Here is a 23,508-nt window from a genome sequence, read left to right as displayed (position 1 = left end):
GCTCCGCCGGCTCTCGCTGTCTCCAAACCTCTCCGGCTTCTCCTTGCGCTCTCCGCCACCGCGCTGCGCCCCGACTCCGGCTGCCCACAGCTCCTGCTAACTGACAGCTCCAGGCTCGGCTGGAACTCCTCTGCTGGCCGGACTGGAGAAGACCCTGGGGGAAGGGGCGGTGCCGGCGGCGGGAGGAGGATCGGGCGGGGAAGGGGCCGGAGAGAAGCCGAGGCCGGCTGTCACCCAGCTCCCGCCCCTTCCGTGCGTCTGCTTTGGCTCGGGCTTCTCCTCCTCCTCCTTTACTGTCTCCCCGCCTCCTGTCGCGCGCCACCGGGGGCCCTCGGTTCTCTGCTCCGCTGGCCGAAGCGGGTGGGCAGCGGGGTCTCGGACAGCTGGAGCTGCGGAGGGAATCCGGATCAGGTGAGAACCCCGGCTATCTGATCCCGGCAGGGAGGGAACCCGCGGAGCTGCGAAGCGCTGGGTGTCTCCACCCCTCTTCCCCACCCCCAGATCCAAACAAAACACACTTTGTGTTTAGGGAAAGGGTGACTGCGCCCTCAACCCCTTCTCTCTCCCTACGACCCTAAAGGGAGCCTAGGATCTTTCCACTCCCCAACTTTCGGGGCTCCCTGGGAAGGGAGAGGCCTGAGCTAGGTCTGAGGTTTGAGGCGGAGAAAATAATGGTATTTGAGGATCCAACAAGGAAGAAGTACAGCAGGCAGCCCTGGTTCTCCTTTCTCAGTTGGAAAGATCCCATTCCTACTCCAGTCCAGTCTCAGCCCTGAGCTCTGGATTAGAACGTTGTTGGGGTGACAGTTTGGACCCCCAGTAGATAGAGTGGGGGAGAGAAGGAGGCAGTGTTTACTTTCGGGCTCAGGAGTGAGAGTAGGATGTCAGCTTCCCTCCTTGAACTTATGAAATGTGTCAAGAGACAAATTGGTAAGGCCTTGTATTCTCCCTGTGGGGGCTGGGTGGTTGTTGCCTGAGGTACCTGCCGATTCCTTCTTTTTGGATAAAATGGCCTAGCCAGACCTTCTTAACCTGGAGTTCATGAAATTTTTATCCTATACATGCATGTATATAACACACTTGTATGTAGCATATGCACATATGCCTGTGTTGCATGTATATATTTCTATGTTATCTACAAATATATAAACGTGTATATATGAAACTATTTCACTATGTTTCCTTTGTGATCCTATGTATTTTACTTTATGCATTTAAGAACATTCTTCTGAGAAGGAGTCTATAAGCTTTATTAGATTACCAAAGGGGTCCTTGACACACAAAAAGGTTAAAAATAACCGTATAGATATCAAAGGTTGAGTAATAAGGGACCCTAGAAACAGGAGTTGGTGTTGATACAAATGGGTGTTGGGACAAATGAGCTTGGTGACAGATGGGGGGAGGAAAGCTTCATTGATGTAATCTTTCCGATTTCTCAGCTCCTGAAGAAAGTGGCCTGGGGAGGACAAGGCTGCCTATAACAGAAATGAGGTACACAGAATCAATAGAATGCCCCTAAACCTGGATCTATTGTTGAAGAATTGTTTTAAGCAGACCTGAGTTGAAAATCTAGACTTGATGCGTTAAGATCCGTTAGAAGGGAATATTTGCTTTATATAATGTTTTTTGCTGTATTTTTCATTTACTGTACCAAATGTCTCTAGTACTTATGGAATGTAATTTTATTTGTAGAAATGCACTTTATATGACAGGAATTCAGTAAATACTTGTTGATCAGTAGCTCTTAGGAGTTTATTTACTTTGTAATGTTAGATACAACCACTACCAAATCTGGCTTTTTGATATGAAAGGGCTTTAGGAATCAAATAAATCTTGAATAAGCTTGGGAACTGCTCAAGTAGAAAAGGTCTTGAGATAAGATCATTTTCTGGTCGATATTACAAACTAAGCAGGTGACTTGGAGATAGGAAGAAAGAGGATGAACATGGTTATAGCCTCAGTTCACCTTTATACCATTTGGGTTTGAAGTCAATTCATTTCTTAATGGATATGTATTGAATACCTACTGTGAGGCTAGCATAGTACTGTGGGCACAATCAGTTTTTAGAGATATTGAGAAGACTGAGTACATAGAGCAATTAGAACCTAAATTCAAGACAATATAAATACAGTTCTCAAGTATGTGGTATGTATCGTAAATAGTAGGGGGAGTCTAGAAAGGTCTAGAAAGAAAGATCAATTTCACTGGGAATTGTCAGGTTCTTCATGGAGGAAAGTAGATTATGCTCAGCAGCTACAGTACGTTGATCTAATTTGTTACAGACCCTTAATTGATTAAGAATTACCTTTTTTCCCTTGCTTCCAGCAAGAAGTAAACAGAGACATGTGAAATACAAAGTTGGGTTATTTTGTTTGCCTGAAGAAACTTCAGCAGGTAGGAAAGAAGTATGGTGAAAATGGAGGCTTCCTCTATATCCAGAGATTTGCAGGAGCTGCAGAAGATGTTGACTTCCTTGATCACTTTCATCCAGAGTAACTCCGAGGTGAGTGTGAATTATCTGCAGGCTGCTTAGAGCTAGAACATGACCCTTTATCATGGGATTTAGAATAGGAAGGAATGTTTATACATCATCTAAACCACTGGTTCCCAATGTTTTTTTGTTCCATGTTGTTTCAACAACCACAACAAAAGTTTGTTGTAAACTCCTCCAGGATAATTTTAATATGCTACTCATAATATTCTATAATTATTTACTATCTCAGAAGGCATTAAAGAATTTTTAGTATGAACTTGTTGGACCATAGACTCAAACCACCAGTGGGGTTTGCAAACCACTAAATGAGAACCACTGATCTCATCCAACCCCATCACTTTACAAATGAGGAAATTTAATCCCAGAGAAGTAGCAAATATAGTACCAGATTTGAACCCAAGTTCTCTCATTTCAAATCTAATGTTCTTGAAACTATGTGGCTTGTAAATTTTTTTTTCTTATTTTATAGGGTAAGTCTTTGTAAATAAGTCAGCACCTTTCAAATGAGGGACCAGACCTATTAGAAACTCTAGTCTGGTTGTGTGATTTTATGTCTATCCATTGTTGTCCTTCAGTTTAATGTAGAGACAGTAGACATAGTGTAATGGATAGAAAGCTGGTCTTGGAGCTTAAAAAACCTGGGTTCAAGGTCTACCTCTGATACATATTAGCTTTGGGACCAGGCAGGTCATTTAACATCTCAATGCTCTAAGCAACATTTTAGGAGTATAAATCGCAGAAAAGGTGCTAATCTGCTTTGATAGAGGGAATTCCCTCATCCGGTTTTTGTTGTTCATTCTTTTCAGTTGTGTCCAACTCTTCATGACCCCATTTGGGGTTTCCTTCTCCAGCTCATTTTACAGATGAGGAAACTGAGGCAAACAGGGTTAAGTGACTTGCCACGGGTCACACAGCTAGTATGTCTGAGCTCAGATTTGAACTCAGGAAGATGAGTCTTCCTGACTCTAGGCTTGGCACTGTATGCACTATGGCACCACCTAGCTGCCTTCCTTCTCCAGTAGCTCTCCAATGAAACGTAGGTCCAGTCCCTATCTCTGCTGTACTGAGAAAAAACTTATCTTTTGCAAAAGCATGTCTTTTTGGTAAAGAGATAAACCAAAAAAGGAACAATTTGTAAATGTTGGTTGCTTGGTATTTTCTACCCAGTTTTCAGCAGCCCAAAATTCAGAGTAATGGGGTTGGGGTTTTGCTACGTTTGCCAATATACACACAGTGGAATTTGTCAGGCAACAGGTATTTGGTCTGGATAACTCTTAGCCAAGCTCGTCCTCTGTTGATGGTCTGAATCCAGAGTGGAAAGTGAGAGTACCCAGATGGGCATCCAGGAACATCCAGGAACAATCTGTTTCCCAAGGGCATTTTTTAGGGTTTCATAAAACTCTCTGAATTGCAGAAAAACATAACTGATTTCACCTCATTTGCATGTGTACAATCTCTATTTGCACAACAACAATCAACATATTTAGCTTGGAAGTTTTCAAGGATCTTCCTTCACAATGACCCTGTGAAGTAGATTGTGCAAGTGATATCTCCATTTTACAGATGAGGAAACTGAGGCCTGGAGACATGAGGTAAGTTACTGAGTCACATATGTCAGAGCCAAAGTTGGAACCAAGATGTCCTGACTTGATCTAGTGCAAACTTTTCTAGAGCTGGGACTCTTTAAGCTTTTTCTTTGCTTCCTCAATGCCTGGCGCGTAGTAAACATTTAATAAATTTTTGTCTATTAATTGATTCCATTGTACTATGATAACTCTCAGTTTTGTCCCTCACTGCAGAAAACAAACAACTGATTTTTCATGTTGTGGATTATTAGAGGCAAATATTTTAAATCTTGAGAGGCAGTGCTTTAGTGGAGCGAGAGCTGACATTTGAAGGAAGACCTAAGGTTCTGTCCCCCTAGCTGGGGGACCAGGCAGCTCCCTAGACTATAAATTGAAGAATATGTGACAATCTGCATTGGCAGCGGAAATAACTCATTGGAAGCTCTCAGTACTAATGAAATCACAGGTCTGGTTAAAAATAAATTAAATCTTAAACTGGTTTTCTTTGTCATCTAGAAAATTTCTGTGCTCTTCCCTCTATCTTTCCAGTATCATCAATAAGGGTGTGCTTAGGGAACTCAGACTTCAAAGATTTAATCTAAGGAGGAAAACAGAGCGCAGCTAAGTGTGTTACCAAAATCCTTGTTCTAATGGCTATCATTGTTTTTTAGATTTTTAAAAGTTCTCTAGACCACGTCTTCCTTCTGTTAGAGACAAAAAAAGTGTGGTTGAAAGTGTTGAACTTTGGGGTTTTTAGTTCTGGATTCAAATCTTGACTCTATTGCTACCTATGTTATTGGGCGTCAGTGGTATAGTAATAATCGATGCATTCTCATTTGGCTGTTCTTGGGCAAATCATTTTAATTTTTCTGTCTCAATATGTAAAATGGAGATATTAATATTTGTACTCACACTATTATTGTAAGCAGTGAATTAATGAATGAGTAAAAAAGAATTTATAAAGTCATTACTATTTGTGAAGCATTAAGGCTACAAGTAGTCCTTACTCACAAGACCTTCCTTACTCTCAAGAGGCTCGCCTTCTAATAAAAAGACATTATGGATATGTTTCATTTTCAAGTCAGATGAGAAGGTTTTGTGGTCCCTTGGGTATGGCAGCATTTTCTTTGGTATCATCTCTACTGAAAAAATCATTCATTTCTGACATTAAACAGTTTGACCCTGCCAAGATGTTTGGTGTCCAAAACAGGTTTTTTGGGGGTTTTCTGCAGTCATCTTTTACAGAATCAGTTGCACATGCAGCACATTGACAGGGGTCCTGGGGTGATGTCTATATGGGCTAGGCTAGAGGCAGACCGCCATGTCTGGTGTTGCCTCTGCCTGGACCCTTGGGCTAATCTGCCTCTTGGTAGGCAGTTAGTCAATAGTTGGTGTTGGCAGATAGGTGGCTCAGAGTGTAATGTGGCCTGATAGGTCTTACATCAAGAAGACCTGGGTTAAAATGTGGCCTCCTACTCTAGTACCTACCTCCCAGGGCTATTGTGAGGATCAAGTGAGATAATATTTGTAAAGCACTTAGTACAGTGCTTGGTACATAGTAGGGTCTATAGTACCACTATTATTATGGTGAACTCCTTTCCCACAGATTGCTCTTCTCAGTGATGGCTGCGGGGCCGGCACTGGAAATCAGGCCAGTAAACTTTGGGGCACTGATATTCCCAAGTTTCTTGGATTTCGGGTCCTGAGCTGACTACTTTGGGGTTGGAGGGGAGATGCTTTTTGAAGTGGCAATTGTGGTTTGACTTGCCTGGCACATTCTGTCTCCTCTCCGGGGTGCCTTGCAGCTTTTTTTTCTTTTTAAAGACTCGTTTGCCTACAGGTGGCATTTGGTTTTCAGTTGGTGGAGGTGACTGCTCCCTTTTCCACAGGACCTGCTAACTTGGATGATGGCTATAGGGGCCAGGATGGAAGCAGGGCCAGGATATAATGGTTCCCATTGGTAGAAGGTTGTACTTTGTAAACAAAGTTCTGTATAGAAATGAGAGTTATTGATACTAGTCTGAAGAATCAAGAGTTGACTGTCTTTTACATTCTTTCTTAAAAACTTTTAAGTACCAAGACTTAATTATTCTTTTTTCTGCTAGTTCCAAATTTTCTCCTTCTCTTATCCATTGAGAAAACAAGAAAAATGAAGCCTTCTACAAATACGTATAGTCATGCAAAATAAATTTCTGTCTCTTACATTCTGATTCCAAGGTATTGTATTCCTGTTCCACTAATATCAAAAGTATAGGGAATCCCAGTGTGGACATTCTTTCCACATATATAGAGCTGCAATTCCTCTGTAACTTAGTTAGTTGCCTGGGGCCCTGCTCACAATAATTTTAAGTAGAGCATTCAGTCCAGGGTTGGGGAACCTGCTTTGACTGAATCCAAATTTCATAGAACAAATCCCTTTAATAAAATGATTTGTTCTGTAAAACTTGGACTCAGTCAGAAGGCTGCACCCAAGGACCTAAAAGGCCACATGTGGCCTCCAGGCTGCAGGTTCTGCACCCCTATAGACCAACCTAGTCCCTGTTCGATTAAGGTGTTTTTATGAACAGCAGTGGGAAAACATTTTAAGGTGCTGCCTGGTTTCCCTCTTGATCATGGTGATCAACTTTTTAAAGAAAGCATGGACCTTTATTTTAAGGAGCTTGGTTCAGTAGGAGAAGAGAGGCAGCCTTGTGGGTTAGTTACCACCCTGACCTACCATCACCACCCCTCACCTGTTGGCAAAGTAGACACAATGGGAAAGAGCAGATGACAATCAATAACCTGTCCTAAATCATATTAGACTCCTTCCCTTCCTTATATGGTGGCTTCTGACTTGAGTGATTCACACTTAATGATCCTGCCTCATAAGAGGCAGCATGACAAGACCAGTCTCTCCTGGAAGCTCTGTGGGAACCCACTGAACAGCTACTAAATTCCGAAGTGGCTCAGGACCAAGGCTGTCTTTGTTGTTAGTTCTGCCCTTTTGGGGTATGCAAAGCATTGTGTGTATTCATACATTTGTTGGGATGCAGATGGGACAGTACGTTGGAGATGTTTTAATCCTTAGTTTCAGAAAATTTACTTGCCACAGCATTTGTATATAAATGTCTAAGTTACACAAATGTTTTTGTGTCTGTAAATATATATATCATATTTATGGACATGTATACATTAATATATATCCTACATATGATACAAATATGTGCTTTTATATATACATATGTGTATATATACATACATACATATACATACAGACACATATCCAGCATTTAGCACAGTGCCTAGCATACAATAGGTGCATAGTAGATATTTGTTAATTTGTTGCTGTTAAACATGTGTACGCACATCCATGACATCTATTTCTAATTTTCGTATAGAGCTCTGATTTCATAAATTCCTACTATCAGTGTATAAGAACAATAATACTTAATAATTAACATTTATATAGCACTTCCTTTATGGTAGACACTTTGCTAGGTGCCTTACAAACATGATCTCATTTGATCCTCACAATAACCCTGGGAGGTAGGTGCTGTTACTATCCACATTTTCAGATGAGGAAACTGAGGCAAACAGAAGTTAAGTGACTTGGCCGGAGTTGCATTGCTACGAAGCGTCTTGAGGGATGGAGCTGTATTTTACCCCAGCGTTTAGCACAGAGTGTTGCATATAGTAGTTCCTTGATAAATTTGATTGATTGAAGTGTCTGAGGATGAATTTGAACCCCAACCCTAACCCAGCCCCAGCTCTCTATTCACTGAGTTAGATCACTGACCAGTCTGTAACTTAATCATCTTAGAGAGTACCTAAGGCACTACTGGCCACGCAAGTAGACTATGGCAGAGGCAGCACATGAGCTCAGGCCTATCTGATGACAAGGTTCACCCTCCTCCTACCTATACCCTGCACCCAGCTGCCACTTGTAGATGTATGTCTGTAATTTTTTTAAAAAATCTTAGTAACTAAAGGTTTAGATATATTTTAGGATGATTGATCCATTAAAAAAAAGTTATTTCTGCGATTTTATTGGCAGAGAAAACTCTGGGTCTGAAAATTATCTCTTCCAACATATATCAGTACCTTCTCTAAAACTGGGTTAGGGATACAGCACCCTGAAATCTGGGAAATCTACATGGAATTTTTGGGCCCTCCCTTTGGACTAGAAGTCTGAATTATTATGGTATTAAAGGATAAAATACGTTGTTATTATATAATACTATGCATATATTTTATGCATTTCTGAGTTTCTTAAACTTTTTTTTATCTGCTAGCCTCCATATGTCATCTGCAGCTTCCACAAAACTCCAAAATAATTCCCATTTAATTTCTTATGCCGATCTGCAATATATTGAAACTAGGATAGAAAAGTCACAATATGAAAGGGATAACTGTAATAGTCTTAGAGACTTGCTGGGAGATAGGATGGAGGAAAGGGTTGTGTACTGAGAGGTTAGTCACTTGCCTGTGGTCACAGGGCCCCCATGTGGAAGAAATAGGAATTGAACCCTGTGATCCCAGAGTCAGGGGCTAGTTCTCTCATCATTGTCATGGTGCTCTTGATAGGAAATCCATAATCATTAATAATAGAATTTAAGGATGTTTAAGGTGTCGGCCTACAGAGTTTGTCTAAGAAAGGCAAACAGAATTAGGTCGCATCCATGTTTCTTTCTCTCAAACAGGCAACATGCATGTGTCCATGCATGGGAGCTGCAGTTTTGACTTTAGCTCCCTTTGGGGTGAGAGTGCACGGTTTGTATACCCTTTCAACAGGGGATGATATCACTCATCTCACCGCTGGGCAGAGAAAATATTTCTTTATCAGACCAATCCCAGCCATACCAGACCTCTCCCAACCTTGGGCTGTCTAGACAAAAGAATCTATATCCACGCAAATTTGAGTAGAACACCTTGGGCTTCCCTACCTTAGATCAAATTACTTGCAAGCTTCTTTGGGGTCTGGCCTAGATACAGTCTCATTATCGGTAATGTCCTTCTGAAGAAAAATAGAACTTTAAGTCCTGACTGTGGAAGAAATGGGCTGGAGGAAGCTCTGAATCTCCAAGATAATGGTTATTAATAATCATTTTTTACAAAGATCACCTCTTCTCTTCTAGGGATGATATTATGGAAGAAACTACTAGATTCTTCTCACCAAATATAGTGCTATTTGCATATAGTGGTGCTGCTATATGCAAAGCACTGTGCTAGAGACAAATTCTGGGCTAAATAGAGCATGAAGCTTCTCTGACTCAAGTGGGTGTCTCCGACATTCTCATATTTTTTTTTTTTAACTTTGCTCTTGTCTCTGAGTCTGTGTTATGGTTTATTTAGTGAACAGTTATGGGATTGAAATGGAAACGTTGGAGCTAAAAATCAATCCTACCATCGCTCCACCTGTCCCTGTGCTGACCCAGGCAGATGGCACAAATGCCTTTACTTGGTAAGGTAGACTAGTTGAGAATGTAAATATAATACAAACCTATCACTGCTACTAGAAAACAGTTTCCTGTTATTCTCCTACTGTCTGGTGCAGTATAAAAAGAAAGCCCATTGTAGTTTGGCTGCTTTTTGGTAATGTTAGCAATAAGAAAACTGTAAACCAAACATTATGCAATGCTTTAGGTCAGGATGGGTTTAGTAATCAGTCCTTTTCCTTCCTTTTCTTGGAAAGGAAGGTGTTAAAGGAGAATGGAGATGGCTTAGTAATCATTCTTCCCCACCCCCTAAGTTGCCCCAAGATGTTTGCTTATTATTCTGACAAGTCCTGACTCCTATGTGTTGTTTCAGCTTTGTTGCTGACCAGCAGGCAAACTCTCCACCATCTTTAGTTTAAGCAACACCAAAAGCCCCCCCAAAGGGGTTGCCCCAGAAAAGCACTTACAGGTATTCAGATGTGGACAACCCACATCTGGGACTCTCACCCAGCCTTATAACTACCTACTCTGAAAAAATCCTTCTCCGCTCTCTGATTATCTTGACTCTTGGACCAAAATTAAATTCAGGAGATGTGAGTGGAGATATCTAAGGAAATATTGTAGGTCTAAGGAGGATTGCAGAGCTCTTCCTTTCCTTTGTGGACTGGATTAGGTTGTAGTAAGCAAGACTGACCACTCACCTAGATGGAGTAGGTTAGATGGGTCTTTATGTGACGAAATTTTTGAAAGTTACAAAAAAGTTCCCTTCTCCCCCTTGATCTTCTCCTGCCCCTGTCCCTGAAATGTCCACTATCAAATTCACTCCTGTTTTAGTTCTTTTTTTCTAGCAGATCCCCACAGAAATGGAGGAGTTCTAACTAGAACACCGTTGCCTTGTATATGTCAAACAATCTGTAAGTCAGTCAGTGGGCAGATGACACAGTTCTATTGTGGGCTGCTTGGTGGTCCAGTGGATAGAGTACCTGGCCTGGAGTCTGGAAGACTGAGTTCAAATCTGGTCTCAGACACTTACTAGTTGTGTGTCCCTGAGCAAACTTCATCTGTAAAATGAGCTGGAGAAGGAAATGGGAAACCACTCCAGTATCTTTGCCAAGAAAACCCTAAATGGGGTCATAAAGAGTTGGACACGACTGAAAAAGGACTGAACAACAGGTTGGTCAATAAGCCTTTCTATGTACAGGCATTTTACTATGTGGTTTTGGGTATACAAAACAAGCAAAAACTTAGTTCTTGCCCTTAGGAAGCTCACATGTAAATGGAGGAGACCCAAAAAACCCACCAATCTATGTATATGCAAGATATATAGAGTAGATTTGAAAATAATCTCTGAGGGAAAGCATTAACTGTGAGGGGAGTGGGGGATGACTGGGAAAGTTACCTATAATAGGTGGGATTGTCACATTAACTAGTTATTCCGCTGAAGGGTCCTAGTTTTAATGAAGTAAGGAGTTGAGAAAAATTTGGAGCATGAGGCATTGTCCAGAGTGAGATATTGAGGTAGGATGTAGCAGTCAGGAGATATTATTAGAGCATTAAATGTCTTAAGGAATGGGGTTAGACAGGAAAGGCAACCTCAGAAATTTTCCCAAGTCTTAACGTATGTTTAAGCAATCTTTCCTTGAATTGCATCCAAAAATATCATATGTATTATACCTTCAGAGGATTTTCCTGTATTTCAACATAATTTCAACAGTGGCCACCAAATTACAGGTTTACTACCATATGGAAAGGAAAACCCTTTGGAGCTGAATCATGGCATCCCTGAGTTGAAAGGGATCTCAGAGGCCATTTGAGTCAACTTGTACTGAGTAAATAATGAATGAATGCAAAATGAAAAAGCATTTAGTAAGCTCTTATTTAGGTACTAAACATAGGATGAAAGTTGAATGTGAGACAAACCCTGCTCTCAAGGTGCTCACAGTCCAATTTGGTGCTCATATTCCAGATATAGGAGGGCCTGGCTACCCAGGTGAATGGAAAGGCCCTGTGGTTCTGGTTCTTAGAGTGCTTTTGAGATAAGCAGCCTAAAATGAAGAGACAATTCCTGGAAGACTGGAATCGTAGTTCTCCTTTCACATGATTTGCTTTTGTATTTCTGTCAACTGTCTCCCATATCTAGGATTATTTTTGGTTCTAGTCAACAAACTTTTATCAAGTGCCCACCATTGCAAGCAATAGAAATCTAATATTATAGAACCATATGTTAAGAAGTGGGATGGACCTTAGAGACCATCAGGTTTCCAATCTGGTGAATACATACCCCAGGGGAATGTGAAGCTTCTCTAGGGCCCATTGAGAAATATTTGGTATAACCATGTTATCCTCCTGACATATTCTAAAAGTAGTAGTGTTAGTAGAGGGGGAAAAGTTACATATTGAATAAAGTTTTCTTTTTGAAAAATTAGCCTTATCTTATTTTACTTCTTACATGCATATGCTTGTCAAAACCTAGAGTATATTTCTTTTCATATTAAATATGATTATAAGAAGGTTAACTAAAAGCCACAGGATACCAGGGGACCAAATAAATTTGAGAAACCTTGATCTAGTACAATTCCCTCATTTCACAGAGAATGAAACTGAGGGGAGACAGCCTTGTTAAGTGATTAGACCAAGAACGAACAGGTGCTAGAGCTGGACTTTGAACCCATATCCTGTCAACTCCAGATTCATATAAGTGGTGATAAATGTAGATTCACCCCTGGCCTTCTCACTCTGGAAATACACTCCGACCTTTCAGCCCCTTCCACTGATTGACTGGTTCCTTCCACCTTAAGGAAAGCACCCAACCATATATCAGCCCTGGGCTTCATTCTCACTCTCCATTTTTTCTTTACTATCCTCCCTTCCCTATGTCTTCTGCAAACCCTTTTTCTACTTAGGGTACCAACAACCTCCTAGCTATCCAGCTTCATAATTTTGATTCTTCTCACCATCATTTCTCCATGTTCCATCAATTGTCAATTTCTGGTTAATTTTATCTTTGCCATATCTCTCCCATCCCTTTCCATCCTTTTCTCTTAATTTACCCCTGTTTCAAGTCCTCATTACCTCAGTCACCTCATCACTCTCTCCCCTGGCCTATGCTGGCCTTCTAGTTGGTCTCTCTGTGACCATCTTCTCTCTTCTCCCTTCTGCCTCCTCACAGCTGCATAAATCACAGTATCACTTTCAGGCTCAAAGTGTGCTCCCTATTGAATAAAATATGAATTCTCCAGTCTGGCATTGAACATCCTTCTCAGTCTGGTTCCAGATTTCCTACATTATTTCTCATTATCCTCTTTTATATGCTACATTCCCACCAAACTAGACTACTGACCATTCTCTGAACTCCATATTGACCCTCTTTCTTTCTTACACAGGTAAGAAACCTGTACCTGGGGTGTACTCCCTTCTTATCACAACCTCCTAGAATCTGAAAACTTCTTCAAGACCCCACCTAGGTGTGACCTCCTCTTAGATGCCTTACTGATCTCCCTCAGTCTTTAAGTGTTTTCTCCCTCAAATTATCTTAAATAACTCAACACATCAATCATCAAGTATTTATTATGCCCTTACTATGGGCTAGGGCACTGGGGAAAGAAGTAAAAAATTAAATAGTCCTTGCCCTCCTCAGGAGGCTTATGTTATATTCAGAGAGAACACATTACATAAATCAAAAACATGCAAATTAAATATAAGGTAAATTTGTTGGAGAAAGGCACTTACTGTAAGAGTGTACAAAATAAACACAAGGTAAATTTGTTGGGGGATCAGAAAAGGCTTCATGTAGAACTGGGCACTTGAACAATGAAGGATTCTGAGAAGTAGAGGTGAGAAGGTAAGGCTGTAGGGGATAACCAGTGCAAAGGCACAAGGCAATAAGGGAGAGGGGTGAGGGCATAAGGAACAGCAAAAAGGCTAGTTTGGCCTGACCATAGAGTATGGGAAGGGGAGTAATATGTAATTTTGGAAAAGCAGGCTGGGACCAGTTTGTGAAGGACTTTACTAGCCAAACAGAGAAGCTTATTTTTGATTCTAGAAGCAGTAGACAGCCATTGGAATTTATTGAGTAGGGAAGTGATATAGTCAGACCTGCACTTTAGGAAAGACACTTTGGCAGGTCGGTGTATATTGGATTAATTCAATTCAAGCAACGTTTATTATATAAACATTACATAAATTGTATTGTGTAAATTCTTATATAAATAAGGAAAACAAAGACAGTACCTATTCTCAAAGAGTTTGTAATCTAACAGGGTAAGAACACACCAAAGGAGGTGGGAGAGGAGGGTGGGTGGGATACCAGGAAGGGCGAGGAGGCATCTTGTTCTGGGGAATTGAAACCAGGCAGAGCTGCAGATGCAGAGTAGAGTGAGTGAGCAGTCTAATGCCTACACTTTATACAGGAGGGCTTTGGGAAGGGTTTGTTACTCTACCCTCTGGCCCGCTAATTAAATTAGGAGAGAGAAAACAGAGAGGCTGCTGATCTGTTTGTGTGGAAAGTGTTTTCATACTCTGAATTTCTGACATGGATATAAATATAGGTAAGGGGAGTTTCCATATTGTGAATTCCTTACATAATAATAGCTACCATTTATATAGCAGCTTGGGGCCGCTTAATGACATAGTGGATAGAGCTGCTGGACCTGCAGTCAGGAAGACTAATTTTCCTGAGTTCAAATCCAGCCTCAGCTGTGAAACCTTGGACAAAGCACTTCACCTGGTCAGCTTAGTTTCCTAATCTGTAAAATGAGCTAGAGAAGGAAATGGCAAACCACTCCAGTATCTTTGCTAATAAAACCCCGAATTGGGTCATGAAGAGTCAAACATGACTGAAAATGACTGAACAGCTCTATTCATTGTGTATCGGCTTAGTTTCTAGTAGGTGCTATATTTTGTTGTTCAGGCATACTCCAAGAAGCTGTAGCACAGGCAGCAGCCACACCCTGCTAAAAGTAACCCCAGTAAAACCATCTTGACAGACAAGCTAAATCGGATTGAGGGTAACCAGCAGGCCTCAAACCCATCAGTAAATTTTAGGGGGCTGTCTATCCCAAGCACATGAAGAATTGCCCTCAGAAGAGGTTGATGAGAACGGTTTGTTCCAGCAGTCATGAAGGTGGCTGAAGCAAGTGCCATGGAGAGCTTAGATCTTGTTCAGACATTAGAGGTGCCACAGTCATCTATGTTGTCCCAGCCCATCAGCTATTGTCCTGACTTTTGTCTTACCACTGGATTTCAGTGACTCCAGAAGAGAGTGAAGCTGATGGCTTGGTGCAACTCTGCTTTGCTTAGATCCAATTCACTCTTGAGTCAAGACTCACATATCACTAGTGCTCTTTGAGACCAATGGCAAACAGCAACTTCAGACCACACCATGCTACCTCAAAACCCCCCAGACCCTTTTTTTGGCCTGAGTTTTAGACCGTCTCTTTGGCTTTGTCACATCCATCAAGACATTCCACACTCACAGTGCGGTTGACTATATCCAGACCTCTTTGATTATTTGACGGAGAGCAAAATCATGACAGGTATACAACTAGGAGAAAAGCCCTTGAGATGCACCCCCTTCCCCAAAGGTAGTGAAGAATGACAGCCTGACCTTCTGTGTAGTAACTCTGTGTCTCCTTTGCCCACAGGTGATTGCTTTTATGAACTCTCCAGTTGGTCGATACCTAGATAAGCATCCCTTTGTTGCCTTAACCTTGCTGATGTTCATTGTGGAATCCGCCATTCCTGTTGGATTGTTCCTGCTGCTGGTGGTGCTGATGTCTCTGGCTGCCTGTGTTGGGGTTATATTAGTGGAAGGTATTTCATAGTTTCTCTCCATAAAATGGGTTAGTCATGGGATCCTAAATGTAGAGTTGGAAGGAACCTTACGGATCATCAATCAATCAGTCCATATTTATTAAGTGCTTGCTATGTGTCAGTGCTAAGCACTGGGAATACAAAAAGAGGCAAAATATAGTCCCTGCCCTCAAGGAGCTTATAATCTAACAAGTAATACAACATACTGTTAAATCTATACAAAGCAAACTATATACAAGATAAATAGGAAATAATTAACAGAGGGAAGGCACTAGAATTAAGAGGGATGAGGGGCAGCTAGGTGATACAGTGGATAGAGCAACATTCAGGAGGACCTGAATTGAAATCCAGCCTCAGATACTTACTAGCTGTGTGACCCTGGGCAAGTCACCTAACCCCTATTGTCTCAAAAAAAAAAAAAAAAAAGAGGGGATGGGAAACGTTTCTTGTAAAAGATGGGATTTTAGATGGAACTTAAAGAAAGCTAGGGAAGTCTAGCCCCTTGTTTTATAAAAGAAGAAATTGAGTCCCAAAGGCTAAATAACTTACCTGAGGTGACTCAGTTGAACAGCATTTATTGAGCACTTATTATATATATTATGTCTGTTCTAGTCAAAATCTTTTAGACCAAGTGCTTCTGATTAAGCTCAGAACCCCCTTTTATTGTATCTTCCTCTCATACAGTTCTTGATGGAGATTAGAAATTATTTGTCATAATGAAATTCTTAAGTACCAGTTCCTAGCTGTTTGACTTTGAAGAGAGGATGTTATATCTCTCTGTGCTAGTTCTTGGTCATTTTTTTCCTTTATTTTTCTCTGGAAGGTACCTAGGAAAGCTTTCTAGACCAGGAGTGGGGAATCTGTGGCCTTGAGCCCACAGGTGGCCCTCTAGGTCCTCAAGTACAATCCTTTGACAGAGTCTAAGTTTTACAGAACAAATCCTTTTATGAGGCCGCAGGCTCCCCACCCCTGGTCTAGACTTTTCAGATGGCAAATGCTTTGACAATGTTAGCTATTCATTTTTATACTTGGCCTTCCTTTTTCTTTCTTCCCCCTTCCCGAGGGGCAGGGGAGAACTCTATCTCTTACTGAGGCCCAGTCACCATCAAAGAATACTGATCACAACTTTTTCTCATTGGGTGCAAACACAGTCCTTGTAACTTGACTGAATGCGTTTCTTCTCTCCCCAGGACTCATCATTTCTCTTGGTGGCCTCACCCTGTTCTTTGTGCTGTGTGGCTTGGGTTTCCTGTCACTGGCCATGTCTGGGATAATCAGCATGTGTTACATGGTCCTCTCAACCCTCATCAATTATTGGTTCTCTTTCGGGTAAATATTAACAAGAATTTAACTTCCTTATTTGAAGATTTAAACAAAGAGGTATAACAACTTCTGATCACTCTCTGGATCAGGAGTCGTTAGCCTGGTATTTGTGAACTTTTAAGACAAAAAATTTGGATAACTGTATTTTACAATTGATTTCCTATGTGGTTTTTGTCTATTTTATTTTATGCTTTGAAACTGAAAAGGGATCCATACGCTTCCCTAGACTTCCCAGAGGGGTCCATGATGCAAAAATGATTAAGAATTCTTGGAAGCTCCAGGTGCTTCCTATCACATGCCACATATCAAGTCCAGGAGGAGTTTATAATGGTCATTTCCATGCTCATATGGAAAGACTATGTATAGAGTACTTCCTTAATTCCTCTAAATCTAGGATCCATTAGTTTTATAACTAATCAATTAGGCACCTACTATGTATGTTCCACATACTATATTAGGCACTGGAAATGCAAAGACAAAAATGAAATTTTCTGCCTTAGGAGCTTAGGGAAACAACATGTGGACATATGAGGATATATGAAATAAATACAAAGGAACTTTTCAGGGAGGAGACAGTTGGGGATGATTAGGAAAGGCCTCATGGTAAGAGGTGGCATTTGAGTTGAATTTTGAAGGAAAGAGGGGATTCTAAGAGGCAGAGATGAATAGGAAACACATTCTAGGAATGAGGCACAGCCTGTACAAAGTCACAGAGAAAGTAGATGAAATATTATGTGCCAAACAGCAAGAAAGCCAGTTTAGTTAGACTGAAGGGTATGTGAAGGGGAAGTAATAATACTATTATATTTTTATTTTAGTAATGTTATATTATTATATTGATATATAGTATGTCATTTTCTATTAATATGTCATAGAGATTATATTAAATACTAAGTATAATTTTCCATTATTTGCACCAGTTAGAATAGAGGTGAGAATAGAAATACTGACTCATCTGACCTATTAAATATAATTGAGGAATTTTAAGCTCTTCCTTGTTCCTAAGCAAACTGCCCTAGCAACAACCCTATCGGGGCAGTGTCTTTAAATATATAGAGTATGTGTTGTGTGTTGTGTGTGTGTGTATATGTATATACACACACACACACATATACCTATACACATATATACATATATACAATATAAATATATAGGCAGCGTGCCTTGGACTTAGGAGGTCCTAAGTTTAAGTTCTACTTCTGACACATACTGGGCAAGATGTGTGTGTGTGTGTGTGTGTGAGTGTGTGTGTGTGTGTGTGTGTGTGTAGCCCTTTCAGGTTCCGGGGTTCCTTATCCCAGAGCCTACTCTGATGACTTGAGTTCCCAGAACAAGACCACATCTCCCCACTCTCATGGTTTCAGGGGTACCCCTGAGAGATTGAAGGTGTCCTAATGCTATTGACTTGAATCCTCTTTCTGGTGTGGTCCACTCAATATCGATGTCTATTTCAGTTAGTACCTCCCATATATCAATGATGCCCTCTACTAATTAGGACCTTAGTTTCATTTAACCAATGAATAACAATTAGTTTTTACTGAGAAGATATGATAAGTAAAGAAGCATAAAACATCCCCTGTCTCCCCCTAGTTGGGGGCCCATTCTCCCCATACCACCTTGGTCCCTAAGTTTCTTAAAGTGTTTGTTACAAAGTATTTGCTCCCTGTAAATTCATTTCCATGTACAGCGTACCAAGTAAATGAAGTAAATAGCATCTTCATTGATAATCAGGTTCATTGCTGAGCTGGATCTTGTAAGTGGCTCCTGATGGCCGTACTGGTAATAAACTATGGTATGGACTCCCATTCCTGGGCCTTTTGAGGTCTTCCAGTCGTAACCTACTCCTTTTCATCTGCAACACTCTTTCACTTAAGAGCAGGAAAGAATAAACTCAAAGAGTCAGAGAAATAATAATAATGGTTAATATCTATATAGCACTTACTATGTGCCAAGCACTGTACTAAGCCCTTTACAGATATCTCATTTGGTCCTCACAACAACTCTGGGAGTAGATGCTATTGTCATTCCCATTCTGAGGAAACTGAGGCAGGCAGCAGTTAAGTGACTTGCTCCTCATTGGTACCAGACTTAATGTGGACACCTCAATGGCTTTTTAGCCCTACTGTTGCTAGGAACTGCTGAGCTCAAGTGATGCAATACCTTCCATCCTCCCCCAGTAGCAACGGTTATAGAAGTGTGTGACTTTGACTGATAGGTTGGTACCTTTTGAATGCATACCCAGTTCTGACTCAACAGTCAGTCAAGAGAACATTTCTTTACCACATGGTTAATCAACCAGAAATAGTCATAGAATACCCATGTGCTCTCTGAAGTGGAGATTAAGGTCTCTCCATTCCATGTCAGGGACTGAGCCTTCATTAGCCAGGCCTCTGTTAAAGGCACATATGGGCAAACCTTGGAGATATTTGTAGATTTGGTTCTAAACCAACACAATAAAGTGAATATTGCAATAAAACAGGCTACATGAATTTGGTTTCCCAGTGCATATGAAAGTTAAGTTTATACTATACTGTAGTCTATTAAGTGTATACTAGTATTATGTCTAAAAAACACTATATACCTTAATTAAAAAATACTTTGTTTCTAAAATAAATTGCTAACCATCATTTGAGCCTTCAGCAATGCATAATCTTTTTGCTGATGGAGGACCTTGCTACGATGTTGATGGCAGCTGACTGATCAGGTGGTAGTTGCTGAAGGCTAGGGTGACTGGCATCTTAAAATAAGACAATAATGAAATTTACTGCATTGATTGATTCTTCCTTTCACTTAAACATTAGGGGCCATTATAGGATTTTTAATTGGTCTAATTTCAATATTGTCCTGTCTCAGAGAATAGGAAGACCTGAAGAGCCAGAAATATAGGAGAACAGTGAGTGGGCCAGTGACACAGACAGAACAAACACAACATTGTTCCAGTTTGCTGTTTTATATAGGCACAATTCATAGTGTCCTAAAACAAGTACAATGGTAACATCAAATATCACTGATCACAGATCACCAGAACACATATAATAGTAATAATGACAAAATTTGAAATATTGTGAGTTATCAAAATGTGACACAAGTACGTGACCCTGAAAACGTGGCACTGATAAGACTTGCTCTACGTATGGTCGCCACAGACCTTCAGTTTGTAAAAAACTCAATATATCTGAACTGCAGTAAAGCCAAGCACAGTGAGAAGAGGTGTCCTTCTATGCATATAGGAATGACATGTGTGTATATCTGTGTACTACATGTTCCTGTATGCACATATACACACATATAATAATCGTTCTCCCTGGGATAATAGCACAGCTTGGTGAGGAGATTCAAAGATCATCAGAATTGAAACCTCAGACATAGCTGTGTGACTATGGCCAAATCACAGCCTCTTAAGCGCCTCAGTTTCCTTTTTTTAAAATTAGAGATAAAATTTTGTTGCCTACCTCATAGGGTTGTTGAGGAAAACTTGAAATTGCTCATTTTAGAACCTCAGTATTTTTTCCCTCAAATTGGAGTTAATATTTGTCTTGCTTTCCTCACATAGTTGTTGAGGAAAACTTGAAAATGTTTATCCCTGCTCTGAGGCTTCAGGAAGAGAAAATTTAGGTTTTTGTTCTGTTTTGTTTTGGTTTTTGGGGACGAGGAAGGCAGAAGATGGTAGAAAATGGGAAGGAGGGAAAATAAATGCTTGTTAATTGAAAAAAAAAAGTGAAGAAAGAGAAAAGCTTTCCTTTTTCCACCGCACCTTCAGTTCCTCAGAGGTCATCTTTCACTCCTCCCACCAGATTCCCAGTCTCTGGGAACTTCTGGACAACTCCCACTCTTGGGCTGTTGCCACCAGGCAATGGGGAAGTAAAGAAACACTGAGTTCCCCTCTGGGCTCATCACCTTCCTTCTCTGTCACTTTCCTTATTGCCCTGTAGCAACTCCTTGAGATGGCAGGTGAGATTGCACTGGTTTCTTTCAGCCAAGTATTTGCAGGGAAAATATACCATTCCTAAACAAGGAAGAGATCCATGGAGTCTTATAGATATGCTGCATCTTGCTTCACTTTGTAGCAACACTACAACCTTAGCCAATGACTTGCCAGCCCTGAATAATCTGGTGCACGGGTAGGGAACCTTTTGCTTCAAGGCTTCATGTGACCCTCTACGTCCTCAGGAGTGACCCTCTACATCCTCAAGAGTGACCCTCTGACTGAATCCAAACTTCACAGAATAAATTCCCTTAATAAAGCAATTTGTTCTATAAAACTTGGACTCAGTCCAAAGGCTGCACCCAAGGACCTAAAAGGCCACGTATGACCTTGAGGCTGCAGGTTCCCCACCCCTGATGCAGTGCTCAGCACAATACTTGGCTTAATTTATATTATAATATAATAATTAGTAATAACCTCTGCTAACATTTATATAGTGCTTATTACATGCCAGACACTGTTCTAAACAATTTGCAATTGTTATTAACATATTATTATCATTAACAATTGATCAATAATTGTTAATTTTTTTAAAAAGTAAAGAATTCCTCAAATTCAGTTCCTCAAAGGTCAGACCTGGCTGAAAGAAACCAGTGCAATCTCACCTCCAATTTCAAGGAGTTGCTACAGGGCAATAAAGAAAGTGACAGAGAAGAAACATGATTAATTAACAATAACAGTAATATTAACGTATTATTAATAATTACTATTGCAATTATTATATCATTTGATCCCCATAACAACCCTAGAAGCAGGTGCTATTATTATCATCCCCATTTTACAGAAGCAGAAACTGAGGCAGAACGGTTTAAGTGACTTGCCCAGCGACCCAGGGTCCCACAGCTTATAAGTGTCTGAGGCCAGATTTGAACTCAGGAAGATCTGAACTCTGGGTTAGCCTTCTATCTATTACATCACCTAGCTGCCCACTCTACTACTTCAATAATTAATTAAGGGTTGACCTTTATATCTGTATAGGATAATTTAGATGTGATTCTATCTATATAGAAGAGAAACATCCTAGCTTATCTTTAGAATAGTGAAGATGTCGTAGGAGTAAATATTGAAATTCATGTGACCTTATTATGATTATTTTCTCATCAGTCAGAATGGCAAGCTACAAACACTATATAATACACTCCCGTACTGAAAGACTAGGAACGCTAATCTCTCCACTTATCCCTAATGCTAATTCATTATGTGGTTTAAGCACTTCATTAAACCCATCCTAGGCTCTTCATTTCCTCATCTGTAATAGCAGTAATAACCATTGATCATGTTTATGGAGCGCTTCAAGGTTTACAAAGTATAATATCATCTCATTTGATCTGCAGAACAATCCTGGGAGGTTGGTGCTATGATTATATTCATTTTACAGATAAGGAAACAGAGGCAGGGAGTGTTTAAGTGACTTGCCCAGGGTCACATAGCAAGTAAGTCTCTGAGGCTGAATTTGAACTTGGATCTTCCTGACTTTACGTCTAAGTCCTTGATCTGATGTGCCACCTAACTGCCTGTAAAATGCATCCAGCTGTGACAACCTGCCACAGGTGCATGGTTGCAAAAAAAGGCAAAGAAAGCTAAGTCTTTAGTTATATACACACTAATAAAGTCTTAGAACTGACTCTTCCTTTCTCCTTATTCTGCAGCTCACCAAAGCATCAGCAGAGCCTGGGAAACAAGTGCCCAAAGACTGTCCAATATCCCGACTCTACCAGGAATGACTGAGTGAAACCAGTACTTTGTTTTAAAGGCTTTGGGAATACATGCTGTGCTTAGGATATTGGATTATGGCTTTTGTCAGGGTGCAAGACTAATAGAATTTGTAGGTGATCACCACTATAGAAATATTGTTTAGTATTTTCAGGTTTGATTATTGCAGGACCCCTAGGAGAACAGGGTCCTGGCGGACTCACAGGGTCCTTCAGATTGTTGAGACAGCAACAGCTGGGAAGGCCTTCTCTTGGGGCCACATTACCAGCAAGACTTGGAAATGACACTATCCCCTCCTTTTCCTCATCCCTCTTCCAAAGTAAAACAATAAATAAAAGAATTTTAAAAATCCTCTCCTGCACAGGGAAGCTTGCTAGTATTCTGAAAAAGCTTAAACCTAAGCCTCAGGACTGACCTCTAGGGGCCCAACCTGCATAGATATGGGAATTTATTCAAAGCAGATTGGCTAGCCATTCTTTCCTCCTCTATTTGGAGTCTGAGGATGGACAGAGAAGGAAATGCTTAAGCCTTAATTGCTTTTATCAGAATAATAACATCTAGGTACATTAGCAGCTGCTTATTTAAGACTGAAATTCTGTCATTGGAATTTTTTGTTAAAGATATTTGACTCAAAGGAAGACACTCCAGAGATGTACTGTTAATCTTTTTTAATGGTTAAAAGCCGAAAAAACACAAAAACCACTTGTGCATTTTTTGGGGTATTGTTTCAAAGAGTTTACTATATTAGTCCATTTCCTGGAAAACATATGTAAAAGCACATGTTCCTGAGGTAATCCATTATTTGCCATGTTACTTTATTAAACTAAATTCTACTCACTTACTTTGCCTTTTTAATCTCTTCTAAGTGGGAGCTTGGGTGCTAGCCAGTGTCTCCATAGAACTAAATAGTCTGCATTTCAGGGAAGCTGGTCAGTCTATGCTGATTTCACTACAGAGGCTGCTTTAATTAATTTCATAATATTGAAGTCACTTCATAAGCCCCAGCTTCTCTGTCTCCTCTTTACTGTAACTCAGGGGTTCTTAACCCTTTTTGTGTGAAATGGATCCATTCTACAGTCTGGTGAAACCTATAGATGAATATCTTCTTCACAGAATAATGTTTTTAAATGTATAAAGTACATTATACATGTCCTTTATATATATAATGATCATATTATCAAATATAATATCAGATATGATGA

The 23,508-nt window shown here is 40.4% G+C and overlaps 1 protein-coding gene across 3 annotated transcripts; it reads left to right on the top strand.

Annotated features, from left to right (window-relative positions):
- LDAF1 (lipid droplet assembly factor 1) lies at positions 1-23,143 on the top strand. 3 transcript variants are annotated; one of them, XM_072597921.1, is made up of 6 exons: positions 46-411; positions 1,440-1,491; positions 2,327-2,504; positions 15,117-15,285; positions 16,476-16,614; positions 22,243-23,143. In XM_072597921.1, the coding sequence occupies exons 3-6, from the start codon at positions 2,409-2,411 to the stop codon at positions 22,319-22,321; spliced, it is 483 nt and encodes a 160-aa protein (XP_072454022.1). In that variant the 5' UTR covers positions 46-411; positions 1,440-1,491; positions 2,327-2,408; the 3' UTR covers positions 22,322-23,143. The 3 variants fall into 3 exon arrangements, with proteins under 3 accessions (XP_072454024.1, XP_072454022.1, XP_072454023.1); XM_072597922.1 differs by lacking the exon at positions 46-411 and adding an exon at positions 512-930; XM_072597923.1 differs by lacking the exon at positions 1,440-1,491 and having other exon boundaries at positions 1-411.
- The last annotated feature ends 365 nt before the right edge of the window (positions 23,144-23,508 follow it).

The sequence above is a fragment of the Notamacropus eugenii genome, chromosome 3 (assembly GCF_028372415.1).
Source record: "Notamacropus eugenii isolate mMacEug1 chromosome 3, mMacEug1.pri_v2, whole genome shotgun sequence".
Taxonomy (NCBI): Eukaryota; Metazoa; Chordata; class Mammalia; order Diprotodontia; family Macropodidae; genus Notamacropus; species Notamacropus eugenii.
Note: the sequence above shows the minus strand (reverse complement) of the source record. Positions and strands in the feature narration are given on the sequence as shown.

What these genes read in the sequence shown, in the direction of transcription:
- LDAF1 (XM_072597923.1), top strand. Translation starts at nt 2,409, where the DNA reads ATGGTGAAAATGGAGGCTTCCTCTATATCCAGAGATTTGCAGGAGCTG. An exon ending in TCATCCAGAGTAACTCCGAG is followed by an intron (nt 2,505 to 15,116) that starts GTGAGTGTGAAT and finishes CTTTGCCCACAG; the next exon opens with GTGATTGCTTTTATGAACTC. An exon ending in TGGGGTTATATTAGTGGAAG is followed by an intron (nt 15,286 to 16,475) that starts GTATTTCATAGT and finishes TTCTCTCCCCAG; the next exon opens with GACTCATCATTTCTCTTGGT.